The sequence below is a fragment of the Cryptomeria japonica genome, chromosome 6 (assembly GCF_030272615.1).
Source record: "Cryptomeria japonica chromosome 6, Sugi_1.0, whole genome shotgun sequence".
Classification (NCBI taxonomy): domain Eukaryota; kingdom Viridiplantae; phylum Streptophyta; class Pinopsida; order Cupressales; family Cupressaceae; genus Cryptomeria; species Cryptomeria japonica.
The window spans coordinates 493,518,941-493,540,778 of NC_081410.1; the positions used below are offsets into that span (position 1 = coordinate 493,518,941).

General features: G+C 33.5%; 1 protein-coding gene across 5 annotated transcripts; it reads left to right on the plus strand.

Annotated features, from left to right (window-relative positions):
* The first annotated feature begins 14,793 nt into the window (after window positions 1–14,793).
* Window positions 14,794–21,452, plus strand: LOC131052852 (ubiquitin C-terminal hydrolase 13). Of its 5 annotated transcripts, none has more exons than XM_057987492.2 (12): window positions 14,798–14,872; window positions 15,888–15,945; window positions 16,070–16,125; window positions 16,426–16,603; window positions 16,718–16,819; window positions 16,917–16,988; window positions 17,721–17,786; window positions 20,157–20,222; window positions 20,350–20,436; window positions 20,544–20,660; window positions 20,785–20,859; window positions 20,954–21,451. In XM_057987492.2, exons 2-12 carry the CDS (start codon window positions 15,943–15,945, stop codon window positions 21,047–21,049), a joined length of 918 nt encoding a protein of 305 aa, XP_057843475.2. In that variant the 5' UTR covers window positions 14,798–14,872; window positions 15,888–15,942; the 3' UTR covers window positions 21,050–21,451. The 5 variants fall into 5 exon arrangements, with proteins under 5 accessions (XP_057843473.2, XP_057843471.2, XP_057843472.2 ...); XM_057987491.2 differs by lacking the exon at window positions 14,798–14,872 and adding an exon at window positions 14,968–15,683; XM_057987490.2 differs by lacking the exon at window positions 15,888–15,945 and having other exon boundaries at window positions 14,794–14,872; window positions 20,809–20,859; window positions 20,954–21,452.
* Window positions 21,453–21,838: the final 386 nt, after the last annotated feature.

Genomic DNA, 21,838 nt, shown 5'->3' on the forward strand with positions numbered 1-21,838 from the left:
TGTATTTTTATTGACAATTGCTTTTTTATTTTCATCATAATTTTTGGCATGGACCATGACAAAATCAAGGCAAGGGAATACTTTAGGTAACACCATGCTTCCCAATCCAACATCCCACGATGCGATTTTATTTATTTTTTGTTGTAACATTGGGTTGAAAACAGTAAATTTTGCCCTAGATGCATCTACCGCCTTACTAGACAATGTATATCTAATATCTATGATATGCTTTTCACCATGGATAGCAGGGTCATAAATACCATGGTATTCATCAGTGAAACCTGGTGTTTTAACCAGTTCGGTTAGGTACATTTTGTTTTTCACTTGACTTCTTGTAGAACTACTGCTTCCCGTTTTCCCCATCACTATTATTGTTAATAATTCAAAATAATGCTAGATAAAAACCTGAAAATGCTAACCCTCAAATTGGACCACGAGATTAACAAAAGAAAAAAAGGCAGGATGTAGGTGTTCTAGATTTTACCCAGAAATTGGAATTTCTATTTCACTAGATTGACATAGACAGTCTCTGTTGCAACTTGCATTCCTCAATCTAGTAGTTGTTCCTGAATCTCCCTCAATTTACAGGTTTGTCCAAGAAATGAAAGACGATTATGATTTACGAGTCTCTTATTTTGAAAACTCTAAAAAGTAGAAAAGTAAAACCTAAATGGCAAAATATCAAGAATCATGTTGTAATTTTATTAATTACTATTACTAACTATTTGATGCCGAAGGACAAAACATTCGTTACTTTAGTATAAATTCCGAGGACATTAAGAATCATGTTGTAATTTTATTAATTATTATTAATAAGTATTCGATGCCGAAGGACAAAACATTCACTACTTCAGTATAAATTTTGAGGACATTAAATGTAATACGTTCAATTCTGGACGAAGTTCTCCCAAATGTGTTCACTTCCCACATTCGGGCCAAAATCCACCCGAAGCCGTTGATCTTTGCTCATCCAACGGACGAGGGACCAAGGTACCTGTTGTGACTTTATGGGTCTATTTTTTAAGTCTGTTTAATAATTTTAAACTTCCGTCCGAAAAAGTGCTTTATAGACTTATATTTAATTAAATTTAAAACGTTTCAATTCCAGGCAAAGTTCTCCCAAATGTGTTCACTTCCCACATTCGGGCCGAATTCCACCCTAAGTCATTGATCTTTGTTCATCTGATGGTCGATGGTACCTGTTTTAAGATGTAGTGGGTCCCATGACTTCTGCCATTTTTCTAGCACGTCACCATAATCGTGTCACTTTTCAGGTTTGATTTTTAGTCTATTTAATCATTTTAAACCTCCGCCCGAAAAAAAGCTTTATAGACTTAATTGTATTTAATTACATTTAAAATGTCCAATTCCAGGAGAAGTTCTCCCAAATGTGTTCACTTCCCACATTCGGGCCGAAATCCATCCTAGCCATTGATCTTTGTTCATCCAACGGTCGATGGTACCTGTTTTAAGATGTAGTGGGTCCCACAACTTCTACCAATTTTTTGGTACGTCACCATACTCGTGTCACTTTTCCGGTTTCATTTTTAGTCTATTTAATCATTTTAAAATTCCGCCCGAAAAAGAGATTTTTAGACTTAATTATATTTAATTAAATTTAAAATGTCCAATTTCAAGCAAAGTTCTCAGAAAGGTGTTCACTTCCCACATTCAGGTCGAAATCCACCCTAGCCGTTGATCTTTGTTCATCCAATGGTTGATGGTATCGTTGATCTTTGTTCATTAAATATAATGTTAATAATAAATATTATTTGTAATTAAAGATGTGCAATAGTTTGAGATAACTATTAAATATAATGTTAATATTATTTGTAAAAATTTTAAATTCAAAAATAGTATAAAACATGAAACTTAGTTTCTAGAATAAAACAAATAACTAAATAAAAATATAAATTTTGATATGCAATTTGAAAGGTAAAAGTTTAATATTAAAAAGAAAACATTCAATAGTAAATCTAAAATATTAATTTAACGTTTAACAAAATTCTTTGAAAATATGTTTACGATATATAATTTTCAAAAATAGTTTAAAAATATATATAAAATTTCAACATAAATTTAGTCTATTAATTTAAAAAATGTGCAACTATAGTCCTCAACCTGTTAAGGTGAGCAAATTTGGAAAGTACAAATGCCAAGGTGGCGATTAATTGTTGCACAAGGAGTTGTTTGCAGCATGCAGCACGAAAGGAGGAAGGGGAGGATGGCAGGAAATCTTTTTCTTGATCTCATGGCATTAATGTCTTATCGTGCACACTCATTACCTAACCTATAAGAGTTAAGACAGAGGCAGATTTTTTTACCTTTTGATCTGTGTACCACTTTTTGCTTTGAAGCAGCTACAGAACAAATCTGTAGTTCATAGATGTACCTTCTGTAAGACATTTTTTGTAGGAAGTGATTTTGAAATTGCAGGTGACATTGGAGGCCAATTCCACACTTCGAATAGACAAGAAGTTGGTGCCCTTTTTGGGCAAAGTATCTAATAAACGAATGCAAGGACTATTCAGGTTTAAGGAGGAGAATTTGTGGGCGGCAGCTCGACTGATGCTTGCGGAGGAGGTGGCACATATTAGTCACCGGTATCGAACTAACATGGAGGTTTACTCTCTAATTATGGCGTGGGCCTGTGAATTCGAACCGGAGGTGGAAAAGGTAAAACTCACATTGGTCAAATTGATTGATGGGGAGTTTTTGATTAACCTGGATTCAATCTTGGAGTGGGTGGTGCCGGGAGTTGGCATTCGAATTATGGAAGGGGATGACCAGGAGGAATTGCTTCCTTTTATTTGTGGCCCAGAGGATGAAATCAAATACCAGTGCTGTGAATGAGACCGAGTGGGGTGGGAAGCGATGAAACTCTTTGTTAAATTAACGAGGGTAGATGAATTCCTGAATGCTTTGCATGTGGTGGCAAGGATGGAGGTTGGTAGGGCATTGAGAGATAGGCCTGAAGAAGGAAGGGCCATACAGCTACTGGTAAGCTTGGAGGGTGACCCCGACTTTGGGTTCCTAAACTACATTCCAAAAATGAAATCTGAAGCGGCAAAAGGGAAAGCCAAAGCATCGACCTCTGAGGAGGGAAGGGACTGGGAGGACTAGGGGGATAGTGAGACTGAGTGAGAAGCCTATCGGCAATGAACTATTTTTTTTGTTTGCTTGCTATAAGATGTGGACAAATTTTGTATCTTGAAACGTTTCAATTAATTGAATGAAAAAACCTTGACCGATAAACTTTTGTATCTTGCAACTTTTGAAATTTTGTATTTTGAATGACTATATAGTAATAGTATATATTTGTAAAATTATAATCAACCATAATAAATGTATAAATAATTAATGGAACGAATTGAATTTTTTTTATAGCATTACATAAAAAGATTACGGTATTAAATTTATTTATATTGTTTAACAAATAATTGAAATAACGTAGCTCATATACAAAAATCATTTGAAAGAAATTAATTAATAAAAATGAAATAGAATTATAGAAAGCATTTTTATATTCATAAGAATGTAAGAGGCAAAGTGAAACAAACTGGAATTTGAAAAATTATCATTAAATTATTTATGCTTTTGAAATTTACAATTTTTTCGTCAGAGACTTGAGTCCCCCAGAAACTTAAAAGCCAAAATGAGTGAGCCTCTGGCACTCAGCCTATTAGGGTTCAAGGACATAGGAAAAAAAAACTACAGGTAGTGGAATTGTTTACAATTTTTTCCTAAGAATCTGGCCCTCCTTCCATGTAGAATTCTTTAGATAGCATAAGCTAAGAGAATTCTTCAAGCCACATGTAGTTTGGAAAGTCATCCAGGAGGAACCATTTCTGAAGGACGTCCTTGCCAATCCGCGCCCATTTTTTGTGACGCGTCAGTTGCTCTGCATTCAGGTTTAGGAGAAACGGTTGCCTGGCTACTGGCAGTGTTTGGTCAGGGAGGAGAAGCTTGGATAAATCACTCACCCAAGGGATCCCCACCCCTACTTCTACAAGAACGATAAGAGTAATGTCATCTCCGAGGAATTCTTCCTTAAAAACCTTCCTCAACAGCATCAGCATATCCACCTTGTCTCCTCCCAAGTCCAGAAGAGATGCTAAGAAGCAGGATGTAAGGTCCATATTAACACGGTACCTATTTTCATTTTGCAGAAATTCTCTGCCCATCACCATCTGCACAGCTTCATTGGTGAACGACCCAACCTCCTTGCAGACTGATTTGAGGGTTGGGTCTCTAACAGAGCCTAGAAAGGCCCTCTGGTCCACTACAGAAATGCTTCTCAAGTGGATGGGAGTGTCCATCTTGAGAAAATAGATTAACAAATTAAACAACCTAAGCAATGAGCCTATAAACCTAAAATACCATGAGCTCTGACGATTTATCTACTAAATGGCAAAGGCTAATTGAAGATGAAAGAAGCAGAGATCGTATATAAATTGTTGAAGCTCTTGATTGTAATAATTACTTCTTTAACAGTATTAACTGCTATAATTTTTTTAAATCTTTTGTATCTCTGCAAATCTTTCCCATAAATGCACAAGTATGTGAAATTGGAAATAGCTATGAACTAGTACCAAATTGGCAAGTATCACATTGGAAGTCATGGGGACAGAGTGGATTGCCGTAAGTGAAAAGATATATTAAATGAATGAAATTATTGATCGTGATTCGTGACATTTGATACGTGTATTGAATCCAATTCCATTCCGGGCACTTTCTGGTGAGCTATGTTCTCTTCAGAAAATTGGGCCGAAATAAAACTTCATCCATTGATATACAATCATCGAACGGTTTAAAATCATTGATAGATTTTAGGTATGTGTCACTCTTTACGTGTCAAAGAGGCCATGCTTATTGATACATCATGTAGAGTCCGAACTCAATGTATTATGTGATGTGATGTACTGATGTGATGTGATGTGCCTTGTCTATTAATGGCAATAAATTTATGAAATTGCCAATGAATTATATATTGTATCATAAATAACAAAATATTCGCCAAAACAAATTAAAATTTTTTCAAGTGGTGGATAAAAATCGCCAATACATTTAAACAATTTTTCCTTCGGAGTAAAAATTTTCGCTCATACAATTATATATTTGTTCCTTTTAACAATAATTATTTGCCTCCCACAATAAATATTTTCCCCATAGAACAAGGTATTATTCGCCAGAAATTTATGGCAATTTCACATGCTAGAAAAAAAATCGCAAATACAAAATAATTTTTTTGTCATTTAAAATTTTTTTTTTGCCATCGATATAAAAATTTCCCCCCAAAAATAATGTCTGATTCGCCAGAATTTTACACAGTTGCCCAGGGGGGGTTTCTTAAAGTTATCCCTGGTCATATGGTGTCTTGAGGGGCCATATGGTGTCCCAAGGGATCATATGGTATTGTTAGGGGTCATATGGGTTTCTAAGTGCCCACACATGTGTTAGCACAACATATGACCCCTTAGGACACCATATGACCCTTAATGACACCATATGACCCATTAGGACATCATATTGCCTTAAGGAGTCATATGGTGTCATAAGGGGCCATGTCATGTACTAGGATGTTAAAAGGGGTCATATGGTGTCCTAAGGGGTCATATGGTGTCATTAGGGGTTATATGGGGTCCTAAGGTCCCACACGTGTTAGCACAACATATGACCCCTTAGGACAACATATGTCCCCTTATGACACCACATGACCCATTAAGACATCATATTGTGCTAAGGGATCATATTATGTCAAAAAAGGTCATTTCATGTACTAGGATGTTAAAAGGGGTCATATGGTCTCCTCAACGGTCATATGGTCTCCTAAGGGGTCATATGGTGTCGTTAGGGGTCATATGAGGTCCTAAGGGCCCACACGTGTCTTAGAACACCATGTGACTGCTTAGGACACCATATGGACATCATATCGTCCTAAGGGGTCATATGGTGTCCTGAGTGGCCATATGGGCTCCAAAGGACCCACACATGCGTTAGAACAAAATATGACCCCTTAGGACAACATATAACCCCTTAGGACACTATATGACCCATTAGGAGATCATATTATCCTAAGGGGTCATATGGTGTCATAAGGGGTCATGTTGTGTAATAGGATGTTAAAAGGGGTCATATTGTGTAGTCACGGGTTATATGGTCTCCTAAGGGGTCATATATAGTCATAAGTGTTCATGTGGTGTACTAGGATATTAAAAGGGGTCATGTGGGGTCAGATGGTGTTGTTAGGGGTCATATGGTGTCTATGGGGTCATATCGTATACTAGGATCTTAAAAGGGATCGGGTCTCTCTCTTTGTCTCTCTGTCTCTCTCACTCCCTATCCCTCTACCTATCTCCCCCTTATCTCTCTCACTTTTCCTATATGTAAAGAAATCAGATATTAGATATATATTTGATATCTGACTTCTCTGCATTTGAGCACCAAAATTCAAATAATAAGCACCAATGGAAATTTTGGTGAACGAGTAAAAAAAATTCTAGGAATCTGTTACTTGATTCAAATCGGATATTTGATATACATGGACCACACAAAATAGGATTGTGGGTCATTTTGTGCATTCCAATGATCCCTACATCCGTGTTGCAAGTGACAAACACGATTTTTCAAACATACAATGACAAAATTCAGCTTTTTCAAGATTCTTCTAGACAAATTTGTCATTGGCAATCATTTTAAAGCATCTTTGTGGGGATATAATGAGGATCAACAGTCATCAAAAACATAAATGTAAAAGAAATATTTCAAATGAGAAAATTGAAGACTATAGACAAAGATAGAGAAGGTCCTAGGAGGAGAAGACAAGGTATGCCAAATATTGGTGAAGCCTTTGCAAATGTTACTTTAAGTGAAGAGGAAATTGAATTTAAAAATGTTGAGCAAGTTATTGAAAATAAAAATGAAAATGTAGATTTCGATATTGGAAATGTTGAACAAGATATTCAAATTGGGAATGACAATGTTCAAATAGATATTGAAAATGTTCAACATGATATTGAATTTAGTAATGAAAATGGGGAAATTGAAAGTGAAAATGTGGGAATTGACAATGAATGAAAAATTTACGTATTGGCATTGAAGGTGAAAATTTGGGAGTTGACATTGGAGGTGAAAATTTGGGAAATTTTGATGTATAAGGTGGAACTGTTGAACCAACTGAACATTATGTAACACTGAATTACATGAGAAATGAAGAACTTCTCATGGAGGAAAGGAAAATTCCAAATTCAAGACCTTCAAGAACCCTAAAATGGTTTCTTGAAATTGATGAGAACATTATTGACAATCTTGAAGAAAAAGGTCAACATCAACTGTTTGATTGTAGGCTACACAACTTTTTAACCAATATTTTAGCAATAAGATATTGATCGAGCAATGGCAATTTTTTGTTCAATTGCTAAAGATGCAAAAGTTAATACCAATTCTAGCCAAATTGAAGATTCGTATGAACAAGAAGATGGAGAAAAATTCTATTATTGTCAATAAGGTCTCTTAACCTTTGATTTTCAAGAATACATTACTTAATTATTAATGTTGATATTATATTGTTAATTTTCCCGTAAATTAATTTATATGCAACCGATGATGTGTTGAACACAAGATACCACTGAGAGGGGGGTGAACCAGTGGTTTCCAAAACTTAACCTTTTAAAAATTCTAACTGCAAGTATCGATGAGTAGTTCTACCACCAAGAGGGTATACCGGTGAGATAAGAAAGGATATCAAAATGCAATCACACAAAGACACATCACATAACACTGATTATATGAGGAAAACTTGGTGTGGGAGAAACCTCGGTGAGAAAAGCTGTTGGAGACTACTGCTCCAATCCATCCTCACAATGAAAAAATAGGTTACAATGAATGAGGGCACCAACCCAAGGAGCACCAAGCACATACTCGGTGTAATACAATTAGATACAACTTAATACAGTGATAAAACCTTTTGAAAATGATTTTTTCAAAACCTGATCAACTTAAATATGTCGGTTACCAACCTCCTCTGTTTTATCCATTCTTCCACTAGCGGTTATTAGATTTCTCTCTCTAATCACTTACTAGTTACTCTCTACCTTTCTTCTCTTCTTCTAATTTTCACCTTGAATATTATCACTCCTAGATGCTTTCCTTATTGTTCAATCTCTACTGGTACACTTGACTGTTAAGACTATAACAGTCCATCGGTTGTTTTTTCATTGCCGGTAAAGACCTCTTACCAGTTCTATCCACTAACACCACAATCTGACTCTTTGTGAAAGAACACTCAAAACAATTTGTTTCTCTTCTTGCTCAAACCCCCTTTTCTCTCACAACTTGCCTCCAATATCATCCATCTTCAGTCTCAAGTTCACATATTTATAATCCAAGATTCCTGCCAAAACCAATATTCAAATGGTGGCTTCCTAGGGTTTTCTTCCACCAACTCAATCAACATCAAATCTGATCGGATCTAATTTTCTAGAGTGATGAAATGCATCACATCAATCAACACTACCATATCCTCACCTTCCAATGCATGTTTTCTATTTTTAGACATCTACAACTGGTTTTTCGGCCTTTCTCTGTACATCGCCATTAATGCTTCATCTATTTTCTTTGACCACCAAGTACAAGGATCAAATTGTGCTATAGAACCAGATCAATCATCTTTCCTCTCTGTCTTCCTCAACCCGCAAGGTGAACTCACAAAGCTAGTTCCCACTTTTTGGTACATCCTGATTTTTGCTGAAATCATACATTTTTTGGAAAATATAATTATTTAAGCTTTAAGAGGTCCCATTTGAAGTAATTAATTGAAGAGAGTTAGATCAAAGGCTCTTAGATCAAAATTTCTTGGATAGAACCTCTCTACTTCTAAATCATACTTGCAATGGAGTCTCCTTTGCATCTATCAAATGCTGAAAAAAACCAATTTTGCATTAGCTTTTGAGGGGTCAAACGAATTCATTTAGAAGTTTTGTTTTCTTAAGGATTTAGTCCTTATTATAAGCTTTCCAAATAGTATAATTTTTAATATATTTAAGTTTATTAATATATTTTTATTTTATTTTTTATGAATGTAGGTTTTTCACCGAACATGAACTTCTTTGTTCAATGCATTGGGAAAAATAGCAAACTAATTCAAAAAAATTCTGAAAAATATCTATGCCCTAGGTATTGATGTCTTCTTTCTAACAAAAAAAATAAAAATTAATTTTGATATATATAGAGCAACTTATGTGTTCAAACGTACACCTATATCTAAATTATAATTAGTCGGACTTCAAAACTTAATAAAATAAAAAAATATTCAACATATCACTATCAAACCAACTGCATGCCCTGGGTATTGATGTTACAAACCAAAATTTAAAAGAGATAAGTTTTTATCATTTATAGAAAAAAATTTATACGTTTCGGGATGCACATCACTCTTAAAAAATGTTGTTTCCTGTAAAAAACTACTTTTGAGGGAGATGGAAAAATCAATAAAATTTTATTCAAAAAATTTTGAAAAAAATATATTTAGAATCTACAAAAAGGATGTTACAAATCACTAGTTTACATCATCTTCAAATTCTTAACGATTTAAAAGTTATAAGTGTCGGAAAGTGAAGGTTTTTTGCAAAATGTTCATCTAAGTGTCAAAGTTGGTCAAAAAGTGGGAACCTATATTGTGAGTTCACCCCGCAACATTGTTCCATCGACCCGTGATTTGTGGGTTCTCCATTAATGTCAACCTACTCATCTCCTAACACATCAATAAGAACTTCACCGAATTCTACATGCTTGCCACATGTCATCCTTATCGATATCCACCTCTGCTTAGACTGCTAAGTTGGTTTTACATCATTCACCGACCAAGACACACTACTGGTTCAACTCACATTACTGGTATAATCTAACGTCACCAGTGGACCTTCATACTTGCTAACCTTTGCTCTGTTAGTGGTTCAAGTTGATCTGTCATCAAACACATCGATCCATCCACTAAGTCCATTTACCAGTTACATTACACTTCTCTATGTATATTAGTGATCGCATCCCCGTTATCCTTTGCTTACTTATTGGTTAACTTGTTTATCGGTAGGTGATGCATTCCTGTGTACCGACAACACACCTTGTTTGTCAACTTGCATCCTGCTTCCTTCATATCGGTTGACATCAATATAACAGCTCAACATGTTGGCATTTGGCATAACTAATGTAGATCAGATGATACAGTTGAAGTTGGATGACTACACTATTAAAGGATAGAAGTCTATTTGTGATGAAGAGATTGAGATTCTATGAATAAATGGCATGATCAGTTATTTGTGTTGCCATTGCTGGAAACTGATGTTCTTGATGTTTTGTTTTGTCATCTAAGTGAGTTGGTTTATCAAAAGACAAGGTTTACTGGTAGAGAGCTAAAGTCTATGAAAAAGAACTTTAACCAGTAAAACAGAGTTGTTTTGATTGTATCGATTGATCAGCGATGATTGGTGATTTGTGGTTTGGATGGTGAACTTTTATCATGGAAAGATATGTGACTAGAACCGGAACTTGTGATGATTACCGGAAGGCATGTTTTGAATTTTTTATGGAGTTGTGCTAGGATTTTAGTAGGGTTTAAGGACTGGTGAAGAAACCATCAAACCGGTAATGATTTATGTTTTGACATTGATTGACGGCCAGTCTACATGAAGTTGGTAACATGAAACAACCTGCATGAAAGATTTAATTGTTGTTTTGGCATGATTCAAGGAAGATTTTCTTGCAAATTAGTGAAACACTTAGTACAGTGTTTTGAGGATATAGATCGAATTGTTGTGATGGGTTATGAATAATCAATGGTTGATATTGCATTGTAATTTTTTATAATGATCTGTATAACAATATATGATGATCTCTTGTGATCTAATTGTAAATTCATGATGTAATTAGGTTTTGTGGCCAACCTAGTTGAGATGGCTATTTAGGGCGACACAACTGATGTTTATTGTGTCGGTGGCATTAGGAGAATGAGTTAAGCCATCTTAGAGATGATAAAGATCTGCCTGAGTGTTGTAGACTGTGAAGCATAACTAGATCTGATTTAGCAAGCTGAAAGTACAAAGTAATAGATAATTTTTCACTGTTATTCCCTAACAGTTACAATAGCTTAAATCCCTTCACCAGGTAGGTCCCAATAGGCCTTTTCTATCTAAGTCCCCTAACAGGGAAACTCACAAAAGAGTGTTTAAATCTGCTAACTAGGTTGACCCTCACATATCATTAAGCTCCTAGAGGGAGTGATAAGAAAATCCTTTAACCGGGTGACTCCTAACAGGGTCTACTCTTAACTGGTTGTATTGTAAGCTCCTAACACTTTTTAGATAGTTCAAATGAAAAAAAAAATTAAATTAAAAAACTATTAATGGTCTATTAAGGAGCTAATCAAATTAATCATAAATCAAAATAGTATTATATTTACATTTTGACAAGTCTTATATGATTGATACTTCTTACATATTAATTTAAAATAAAGTTGAAGGCAAGGATGCATAATTATTATAATTAAATTTACGTAATATTTTTAAAAGAAAATTATAAATGTTAGCATAAAACATAATAAGTCTTTTCTTAATTCTAAAATCAAAACTAACATTACGAAACACTATACATTTTTTAATTATTATTATATTATAGCACTTTCCCTAAAATTACAATTAATTTAATTATTTATATAAAGTGTAATGGTTTGGAAGTCACCCCTTATTATATTATATCAAGATTTTAGTCTTTATACTTAGTTCAAAATTTAAACCCCATACCTAACCCTAAACATAATATAATCATAATTGAACCTAACCCTACAATTAACCCTAACCATAACCCTAATCATAAAACACAAAGAATTTTAGGCACTTTTTAGATAGTTCAAATTAATTGTAAATCAAAATAGTATTCTACTTAAAATTTTAATTAATTTAAAAAAAGTTGAAGGCAAGGATGCATGATTATTATAATAAAATTTATGTAATGTTTTTTAAAAGAAAATTATAAAGGTAAGCATAAAACACAATAAATCTATTCTTAAAACATAAAATAAGTATAGCCTTTTTTAATGTTAGTGTTGATTTTATTATAAAGGGCTATAATTATTAACAGTAACATTAAAAAAGGCTATACGTATTTTAATAATTATTATATTATAACCCTTTTTCTAGAACTTCAATTCTTAAATTAATAGTAATTTTAATTGTAACCCTAACCCTAGTTCTAGCTAAAACTAATTTTAACCCTAAGCTTGATTCTAAAATTAACAATATTAATTCTAATTGAAACACTAACTCTATTTGAAACCCTAACCTTTTATACTGAGTTCAAAATTTTAACCCCTTACCTAATCTCAAGTATTATCATAGACTTCCTTGAAACCCCATACTTAACCATAAACATAATCTAATCATAATTGAACCTAACCCTATAATTAACCCTAACCCTAACCCTAATCATTAAACACGTAGAATTTTAGGCACTTTTTAGATAGTTCAAATAAATAAATAAAAAATTAAATTAAAAAATCATTAATGGACTATTGATGATCTAATCAAATTAATGGTAAATCAAAATAGTATTCTACTTACAATTTGAATTAATTTAAAATAAAGTTGAAGGAAGGATGCATGATTATTATAATAAAATTTATCTAATGTTTTTAAAAGAAAATTATAAAGGTTAGCATAAAATACAATAAATCTATTCTTAAAACATAAAATCAACAATAATCTTATAAAAGACTATACTTATTTTAATAATTATTACTTCAATTCTCAAATTAATAGTAATCTTAATTGTAACCCTAACCCAATTTATAACTAAACCTAATTTTAACCTTAAGCTTGATTCTAAAATTAACAATAGTAATTCTAATTGAAACACTAATTCTAATTTAAACCCTAACCTTGATACTAACACTAATATGTAAAAATCCATAATGTTTAAGAAAGCAAAAAGAGAAATGTAATCATTTTATTTAGATTATCAATATAGAATTTAAATATGTGATTATCAAAATTAATTTAATTTAATTCTGTATATAAGGTTTAATGGTTTGGAAGACACCACTTATTATATTATATCAATATTTTAGTCATAATTTACCAAATTTGACTCTAAATGTATGAACCCTAACTATAATATTCAACCAAATGGAACTCTAGCCTGAAACAAAATTAAACCCTAACCCTAACCCTAAGTGGACATGAAACCAAATTCAAACCTAACTCCAAACCAAATTAAACCCTAACCCTAATAATAAATTAAAGTTGAAACCAAATTTGAAACATATTGAAAACCCTAAAATGAATTTAATTGTAACCCTAACCCAAAAACCAAACCAAATTAAATTCTAAACCTAAACCAAGTTGAAGACTGACCATAAATCTAATTACACATTAGATCACAATAAACCCTACTGTATCCTAACAATAATCCTATCCTTAACCCTTAACCCTAACCCTCCAATATAAACCTTAACCCTCAACCCTAACCCCAACCCTCCAATATAAATCCTAACTCTAACCATGGTGTAAATCCAAACCCTAGACATAACTTAACCCTAACCCAAGGAGCACCAAGCACCAACTCGGTGTAATACAATTAGATACAACTTAATATAGTGATAGCACCTTGTTGAAAATGAGTTTTTCAACACTTGATCAACTTAAATATGTTGGTTACCAACCTCCTCTGTTTCATCCATTCTTCCACTACGGGTTATTAGATTGCTCTCTAATCACTTACCAGTTACTCTCTCTAATCACTCTCTCTAATCACTTAAAAGTGATGCAAACCATAACTATAACCCTAATTCTAACGCTTAATCCTAATTCTAACCCTATGATATAAACCGTAACCCTACACATAATCCCAACTATAACCATAAATCCTAAGCCTAAACAAAATATTAACCCTAACCCTAACCATTAACCTAACCCTAACAATGATGTAAAATCTATCTATAATCCTAACCCTAACCCTAACCCTATGATATAAACCCTAACACTAGACATAACCCTAATAATAATTCTAAATATTAAGCCTAACCACAATCTTATACTTAATCATAACCCTAACCATGATGCAAATCCAAATCCTAACCATTAACCTAACCATTAACCATAATAATTATTAAAATAAATATATTTAAATATTAACCCTCCACTTGAAGGGAATAACAAACTCCTCTTCACTTTCATTAACATTGTTGGAAAAACTAAATTTCATTTACCTAAATTAGAAAAAATGCCAATGAAAAGGGATTTATTTAAGTAACTAATTTTCAAAATTTCATGTCCTTTCATTTTCCATTTATGTAGTTATTATAGTGGGAAATTACAGAAAAAATAGGGCTGAGAAAGTTGGAGATTCTGGAGGCCATAGGTCACTTGTTTTAGTCTTATTATAAGTTTTAAATAGGGCTGAGAAAGTTGGAGATTTTGGAGGCCATACGTCACTTGTTTTAGTCTTATTATAAGTTTTTTGGTTTCTTGTATGTAATGGAATATTTTGTCCAATGAGAAAGGAAATAAAAAGTCTAATTTTCTATTATGTGTAAAAAATGATTGGTTTGAATTTTTAACATATTAAAATCTTTAAAGTAGATTTTCTTGAAAAAAATAATCATTTATATTGATATGAAAAAAATAAATTAATCTCTAATTAAATAATTAATAAAAATAAGTGAAAAAAGGAAAACGAAGGGAAAATTAGGGCAAAGAGGGAGGATAAATGGAAAAAGAAAGTGCAAATGAGGTCTCATTTGCACATTGCCAAGTTAGAAAAAGGGGCTCTCAAGTAGGCACTGGGTGGAGAAATGGCCCAAATTAAAGTCGATGGATCTTTGGTATGTAATGAAATCTCAATTTTGTCTGGTGAAGTGGAAAGATTCTTTTTTTTTATCGATAAGAGGTCATGGCCAAAGAATTTTATTAATCATTTTGAATTTTTACATTGCTCCACTCATGCGGGCACCGTAGGAAAGAGTGGAGGCGAGAACCGGGACCATAGTCCAACTTAATATACAATTGTTTCAGATTTTAATAACACATCATCACCTCGAGCCAGGGTGAGCAGGTGGGAGGGTGTTTCTGTTTTTCCCTCCCTCACAAGCCCTAAATTACAAATTGGTATCAGAGCCCAGCAAAAGATCTGGGCTAGGAAAGTACATTAAGGATCTTTTGAGTGCAATGCTCCCACATCATAAGAACTAGGCCGAGACGAATTTGGTGGAATGGATACCCCCTAGTCCATGGGTTTTAGTCAAAAATATTCAGCCTAAAACCTAGTTAGAACAAATTTGTGAATGAAAAAACCTCCATCAAATGATTTTATTTTGTATTACATTTAAAAATTTAAAGCTTGACCTTTTTTTCTCCTTTTGATTAGGAAAAACCTAGCGAAAAGTAGGGTAAAATGGAGGAGAAATTAGGACAAAGTGGTGCCATTTGTCGTTGATCTGGCGCTATTTATCATAGAAAGCACATTTATATAGCAAATCCTAGAAGTTTCAACGCATTTTTGCCATTGGTGCCCTGGAATTGTATTGGCACATTTGCAATCTGATGGTGCCATTGGTATAGAGTGGTGCACCTGTTTTCAGCTATTATGGCGTCATCGTAGGTTTGTGGTGCATCTGTAGTATACTCACGCAAGCGGTATAATCTCGCACCATTGTTGCTTAGTGGTGCATCTGTATTATTTTTGAAATATTGAAGTTGATATGCTTAGATTTATGCTTTTGAATTGCTTCTGTTTAGTCCTGTGTTGGCCCGTTTCTCATGATGTTCCAGATTTACCAATATAAATGATTTATTTTTGAATAATTGAAGTTGATATACCTTGATTTATGCTTTTGAAAGCAACTGGAATATGAACCTTGAGAAAGTGCCCTGACCTCTCTTTTGATCAGAATACATGGTAATCATTTTGTTAATATTGAAATTTTTATTCAGAACAATCGTAGCTGCTTAGTCTTTATATAACACAATCAGAATCTGAATCCATTTGCGATGCTGATTTTGGATACCGTATTTATATGTAGATTGTTCATTTTCGAAGCTTGGATAAGCCAAAGGAAGATGACTTTTGTCTTGAGTTGTAAGTGAAATTAAAGTAGTGTACTTTTTGGTTATGGCTTTTCAATTTATCTGTTATGATAAATTATGATTAATGTTTTTGGATTCGATTGTGTTATTTTTTAATTTATGTGATTATTCTATGTGATCCAAATCAGAATAAGAATGATAATAATAAATCATGATCTGAAACATTGATAAAAAATAACACAATCAAACTTAAAAATATTAATCATAATTTCATAAATTATAAAAAACTGATATATTTGATATGATAAATTGTTTAGTGTCTGCTTACTCTTTAAATTTCACCATATTCCAGATCAAGACTCTACACTTATGACGATGTTGTAGATAGGGTTGCACATAAACTTGGTCTAGATGATCCTTCCAAAATCAGACTCACGGGGCAAAATTGTTTCTCTCAGAAACCAAAGCCTCGACCTATCAAGTATCGTGGCGTGGATTACTTATCTGAAATGCTGGTTCATTACAATAAGGTGTAAATACTTATTTGGATAATTTTCACAGTTTGTATTTTTAGACATTATGAGGGATATATGCATGCTGCTTCATATATTATTGGCAACGATATTGAACTTTTTCTGTGACAGACTTCTGATATCTTGTACTATGAAGTTCTGGATATACCACTCCCAGAGTTGCAAGGGCTAAAGACCTTAAAAGTATTTTTTCGTCATTCAACAAAAGATGAAGTGAGGAAATTTTCTGTTTCTTAAAGACACGTTACTGGAGGTGTTAGATTGTTGCTGCATCACTAATGGTTTTAACTTTTTTCCCTTGAATTTACAGGTTTCTGTTCACAATATAAGATTGCCAAAACAAAGTGCTGTTGCAGATGTCATTAATGACCTCAAGACAAAGGTATTCACAGTATTTCTTGATGCCTGTTGTATGTATTAAAACTATGGTTTCCTTGTAGTTTCTAATAAACATAGTAAATGAATAGATTACCATGTGCTGAGTTTATGCTTGAATTTTTTGAAGTTAACACTTTATGGCTGTCTCTGTATAGTTTTATTTTCTATTTTTTTGCTGGTTGGATATCTCAGTTAGTGAAATCATTACTTTCTATTACTCATAATCTGTAATGGCCATGATATAGGAAAGTACAGTTAATTCTGTTTTATTGGTATCTTCATCTTGATCAAATTATTTTGTTAATATTTCTTCTGGATATTTTGATTTTGTATAGCATCTTGAAGTGTGCTAGTACCATGTCACAAGTGGTTAATATCTACTAAAAACTTATGTGTCATTTTCAGCAGATTTAATTTGATCGGAGTATTCATTTCTATAAATTCATTGTAAACAATGTGTGCAAATTACATTTATGATTTCACAGTACCTAGGACACCATTGGCAATTTCGATCTCAGAAACACTTTATATTCCAGAAATCTATGTTATAAAGTATGCTGTATATGAATATTTGATGGTCAACATCATGCACTTGTCCGTACACTAGGAATATTGAAACTGGAATTCTGTGTTGAATGAATTGGACCAGATCTTAAAAATAGGAAAATGCTTATTGTCTTAAAAGAAACAATTTTCATTGTAATTAAACACAATGGCACTGTCTGGTGTTGAAAAGGTGGAGTTATCCAACGCTGATGCAGAGATTCGACTGCTTGATGTTTTCTACTACAAAATTTACAAGGTTAGTTCTTGGATGTTCATTTTAATATGGTGGTCATTTTTTGCAATATGTTTTGATTGTATATTTCCTATAAATAATTTTGATCATGTAAGAAGGGCTTGCATTGTTGGAATTGGAGAGGGAGAGCAGAGAGAGAAAACAAATATACAAGTTTTATATTAATCAAAATAAAACATAACATCAGCTGAGTGAGCTTCTGCTATAACATTGAGACTTCACAACTTTCTTGGGACACACCTTGTTACATCTAACAGCTCTATGGAGCTGGACTCTCTCAAAAGAGAGCTGGACTCTCTCAGAAGAGAGTGAATACAAAACATAGAGTGATGTATTGTATAGAAATAAGCACATACGGTAAACAAAGAGAAGACAATAAGATAATACTTTCAAAGTCACCCACAAACTGTGTGAGTCTGCAGATGTGACAATGTGGACAAACAAGAGTAATGGGATGTTATCAATTTGAATCCAAGAAAGATCTGCTCATATGTTTATCATTAATGCTGAGATTTGTTTGACATGACAGATCGGTTGGGTAGTTGGGATTATTTCCAAGACTTTCTTTTAATCACAATTACCAATTCCAATTTCCTTCTTGACTTTTCTCACTAATGCTTCGGTATCTAAAATCTTCAAATATTAGAAATCGAACCTATGAAAACTCATAAGATTGTTGAGATGCTTTAACCATGAGCTCTAGCCTTTTTGGTAACCAATCCATTGTAAGTTCAGGTGTGAAATACTTATTTTTTAACAACACCTCTCATAGAGTCATACTGCTGGTGCTCAAAAATCCTAGTAGGCTCTGCTCACCTCAAACACGCTTACACAAATACACAATGATGCTATATTCAACCATATTACCTCTTTAACCTAATAACTTCATATCCTTCACTCATCTTTTGATCTACAAACTTTAAACATACTATTTTACACAGTTTCTTAACTTCTACACATACTCATCCAGCCTCCCCAAACTTTGCACATTCTACAATACCAATCTTCAAAATGTACAACAATGACAAAACAAAACATACTATGACAAACAAAGCATACCATGAAATCCTATCCCCAACATAGGACAAAGAATACCATGACATCCTCTCATCCAACCTCCTCAAACTTTACACATTCTACAAAACCAATCTTCAAAATGAACAACAGTAACAAAACAAAACATACTATGACAAACAAATCATACCATGAAATCCTCTCCCCAAACATAGGACAAACAAAGCATACCATAACATCCTCTCCCCTAACATTTGTTTTAGTGACCTAGGCTTTACTTTCATTCTTCTAAAGCGGTAGGCTATTATTTGCCTTCAAATGGCTTCTCTTTATTTTGCCAACAGCCTGTGAACACTTTTAGTCGGACTTTCCAGTGGCCTAAATTTGAATACTGGAATCCTTCCCTCAAACAAAACAGCTTCTACTTTCTACAGGTCTTGCAGCTGGTATCTCTAGGCGATGTCTTCAGACTTGTGTCATTGCTGACTTCAACTTAACACTTTTGCAGCTTCACATTATGTGACTTAACCCTTTTAACAGTGGTCTTAGATCATTTATCTAAAAACCTACTCAGTTGTGGCTTTATTCTCTGACAAAAGCTGCGACTTCGAAACTCTTGCGGCTTCTTCTTACGCTGACTCTTCTTTATCTGATCAAACATCAATTTTCCCTTGTATGCAAATTTCTCTAGCACTTTGACTCTGCTCGGGCCTGATCTGGCTCAAACTTCAGCATTTTCTTTAACAGCGGTCTTGTTTTGCATGGCCTCGTTTGGCAGAGGAATCATCTTTTCTTTTGTTGCATCTTTGACTATAATAGTGTCTCTTCCTTCCTCAGTTGGCCTCCTTTTTCTTCCATATAATTCTTTTAGTGGCTGCAATCAACGAATACTGCGTTTCTCTTAAAATCTATCATTCTTTACAAAAGATTGCTCACAAACACTTCTTTACAAAAATGACAACTACAGCTTTTTAGCAGCTTCTTTAACAGCTACAACATTCCAAGACTATCTCAGCTCTTTTTCAGATTCTGCAGCTTCAACCTTTTAAGAGTTGTAATATCCTTGTCAAATCAACCTCTTCAAACTTAGATGTCTTTAACACAAACAATAGCTACAACTTCTTTCTACGTTATTTGCTTCTGTAGTTTGTTTCACATTACCCATGATCTTCTCCAGCATCAAATTGCTCTTATCTCCAATTTTAACAGGTTGTTTGAGTATACGGAAGATATGGACATGACAGGTTAAGTGGGATAGTTGAGATTATTTCCAACATGCATGTGGTGTTTTCGCAGCACCTGTTTCTTCTGACATAATAATCCCGACTTGTCTCAGTTTTATTTTTATGTTTGTCACAGATTTTTCCACTTGATGAAAAGGTTGAGAATATAAATGATTTTTATTGGACTTTGCGAGCGGAGGAGGTATTCTAGCAATTCTTGTGTTGCACTTTATGCATGAAGTTATACCTGATGTTTTAATGTATTTTCATAATCGTTTGGAGGTGGCATTTTCTCAGATATAAGCTAATTGCAATATTTACTTTAACAGATTCCAGAAGAGGAGAAGAATCTGGGTCCTAATGACCGTTTAATCCATGTTTATCATTTCAAGAAAGATGCATCCCGGAATGACATGGTATACCACTTTAAGCATAGTTTGTAAGATTTGATATTATGGGTTAACTAAATCTTCTGCTGGCCAATAAATTATATATTTGTTTGATATTTGATGATTGGATATAGCAGGTCAAAAATTTTGGAGAGCCTTTCTTTCTGCTTATCCACGAAGGTGAGATTCTAGCAGAGGTTAAACAACGTATCCAGAAGAAGCTGCAGGTGTCTGATGATGAATTTGCCAAGGTAGAATTTGATATTTTCAAATACTGTTTGTCTCATATAAGTCTTGCTTTCATTTCACCCACCTTTAATGTATTTCTTTGTTGTTATCTGAAGCGTTGTATAATCTTATTGTGCTTGTAAATAGTGGAAGTTTGCATTCCTCTCCCAGGGAGAACCTGATTATCTTCAAGATACAGATATTGTTTCAAGTCGCTTTCAGGTAAAATGTAGCGTTCGTTGTGATGAATTGTGTCTTTCTAGAAATTACACTTTTTTAAAAATATTTAACTTAATATTGGACACTACACTTGTAGAGCCTGGGAGATGTTTGTGCCTACGGAGCTTGGGAGCAATATCTTGGGTTGGAGCATTCGGACAATGCACCAGAAAGATATCCTCGCAACTTTTAATAAAAAATTCTGTCAAAAGTGATAGGATCTTTTAAATAACAATCCGTCTTGCTGATTTGTTATTCTCGGAACTTTTAATTCTACTACCCACCATCCTAACTTGGATGTTGAATTTTGTCTAGTTTTAATAAAAAATTCTGTCAAAAGTGGCAGGAACTTTTGAAGATAATTACCAAGGGAATTTTGCGAGTAATTACCAATCAAATCTGCCGCATATAATTTGCAAGTAACATGTAATTACAGGCAAATAAAAACAGAATGTTTTTGTTGTTGAAAACTGCAGTTATAGACTTACTTTTTTCTTGAATGTTAAAGAGTGCTCTGAATCAGTTGATAAAATAGTCTGTTAGTGTTAAGAAAAAAAAGAGAACTAAAACATCAGATTTGAGCATATGTATTCCCAGTCCCAAGACTATAAAATATTGAAAGGGACTCTGTTTATTTGGTTTATAAAACTCCCAAAATAAGCTAAATTATGGAGGGAACTGATTAGGTTCTTTTGATAAAAACTGTGTCGTAGTTTTAGATAAATTTGTTCTTTGAATGTATGCTAGAGTTATGAATCAGTTCCAAGGTAGTCTAGTATTTACAAAAGAATTGGAGCTAAAATATCAGATCTAACCATATTATGTATCCCTAGACACTCTACAATATGAAAAGGACTGAACTTATATGGTTCAAAATATTCTCGCATCATATTAATCAGTTGACCCTACTTATACGCTTATGTACACTGGAGTGAGGGATGCAGGGGTGCCTATTACTAATGTTGTTCAACATAATGTTATT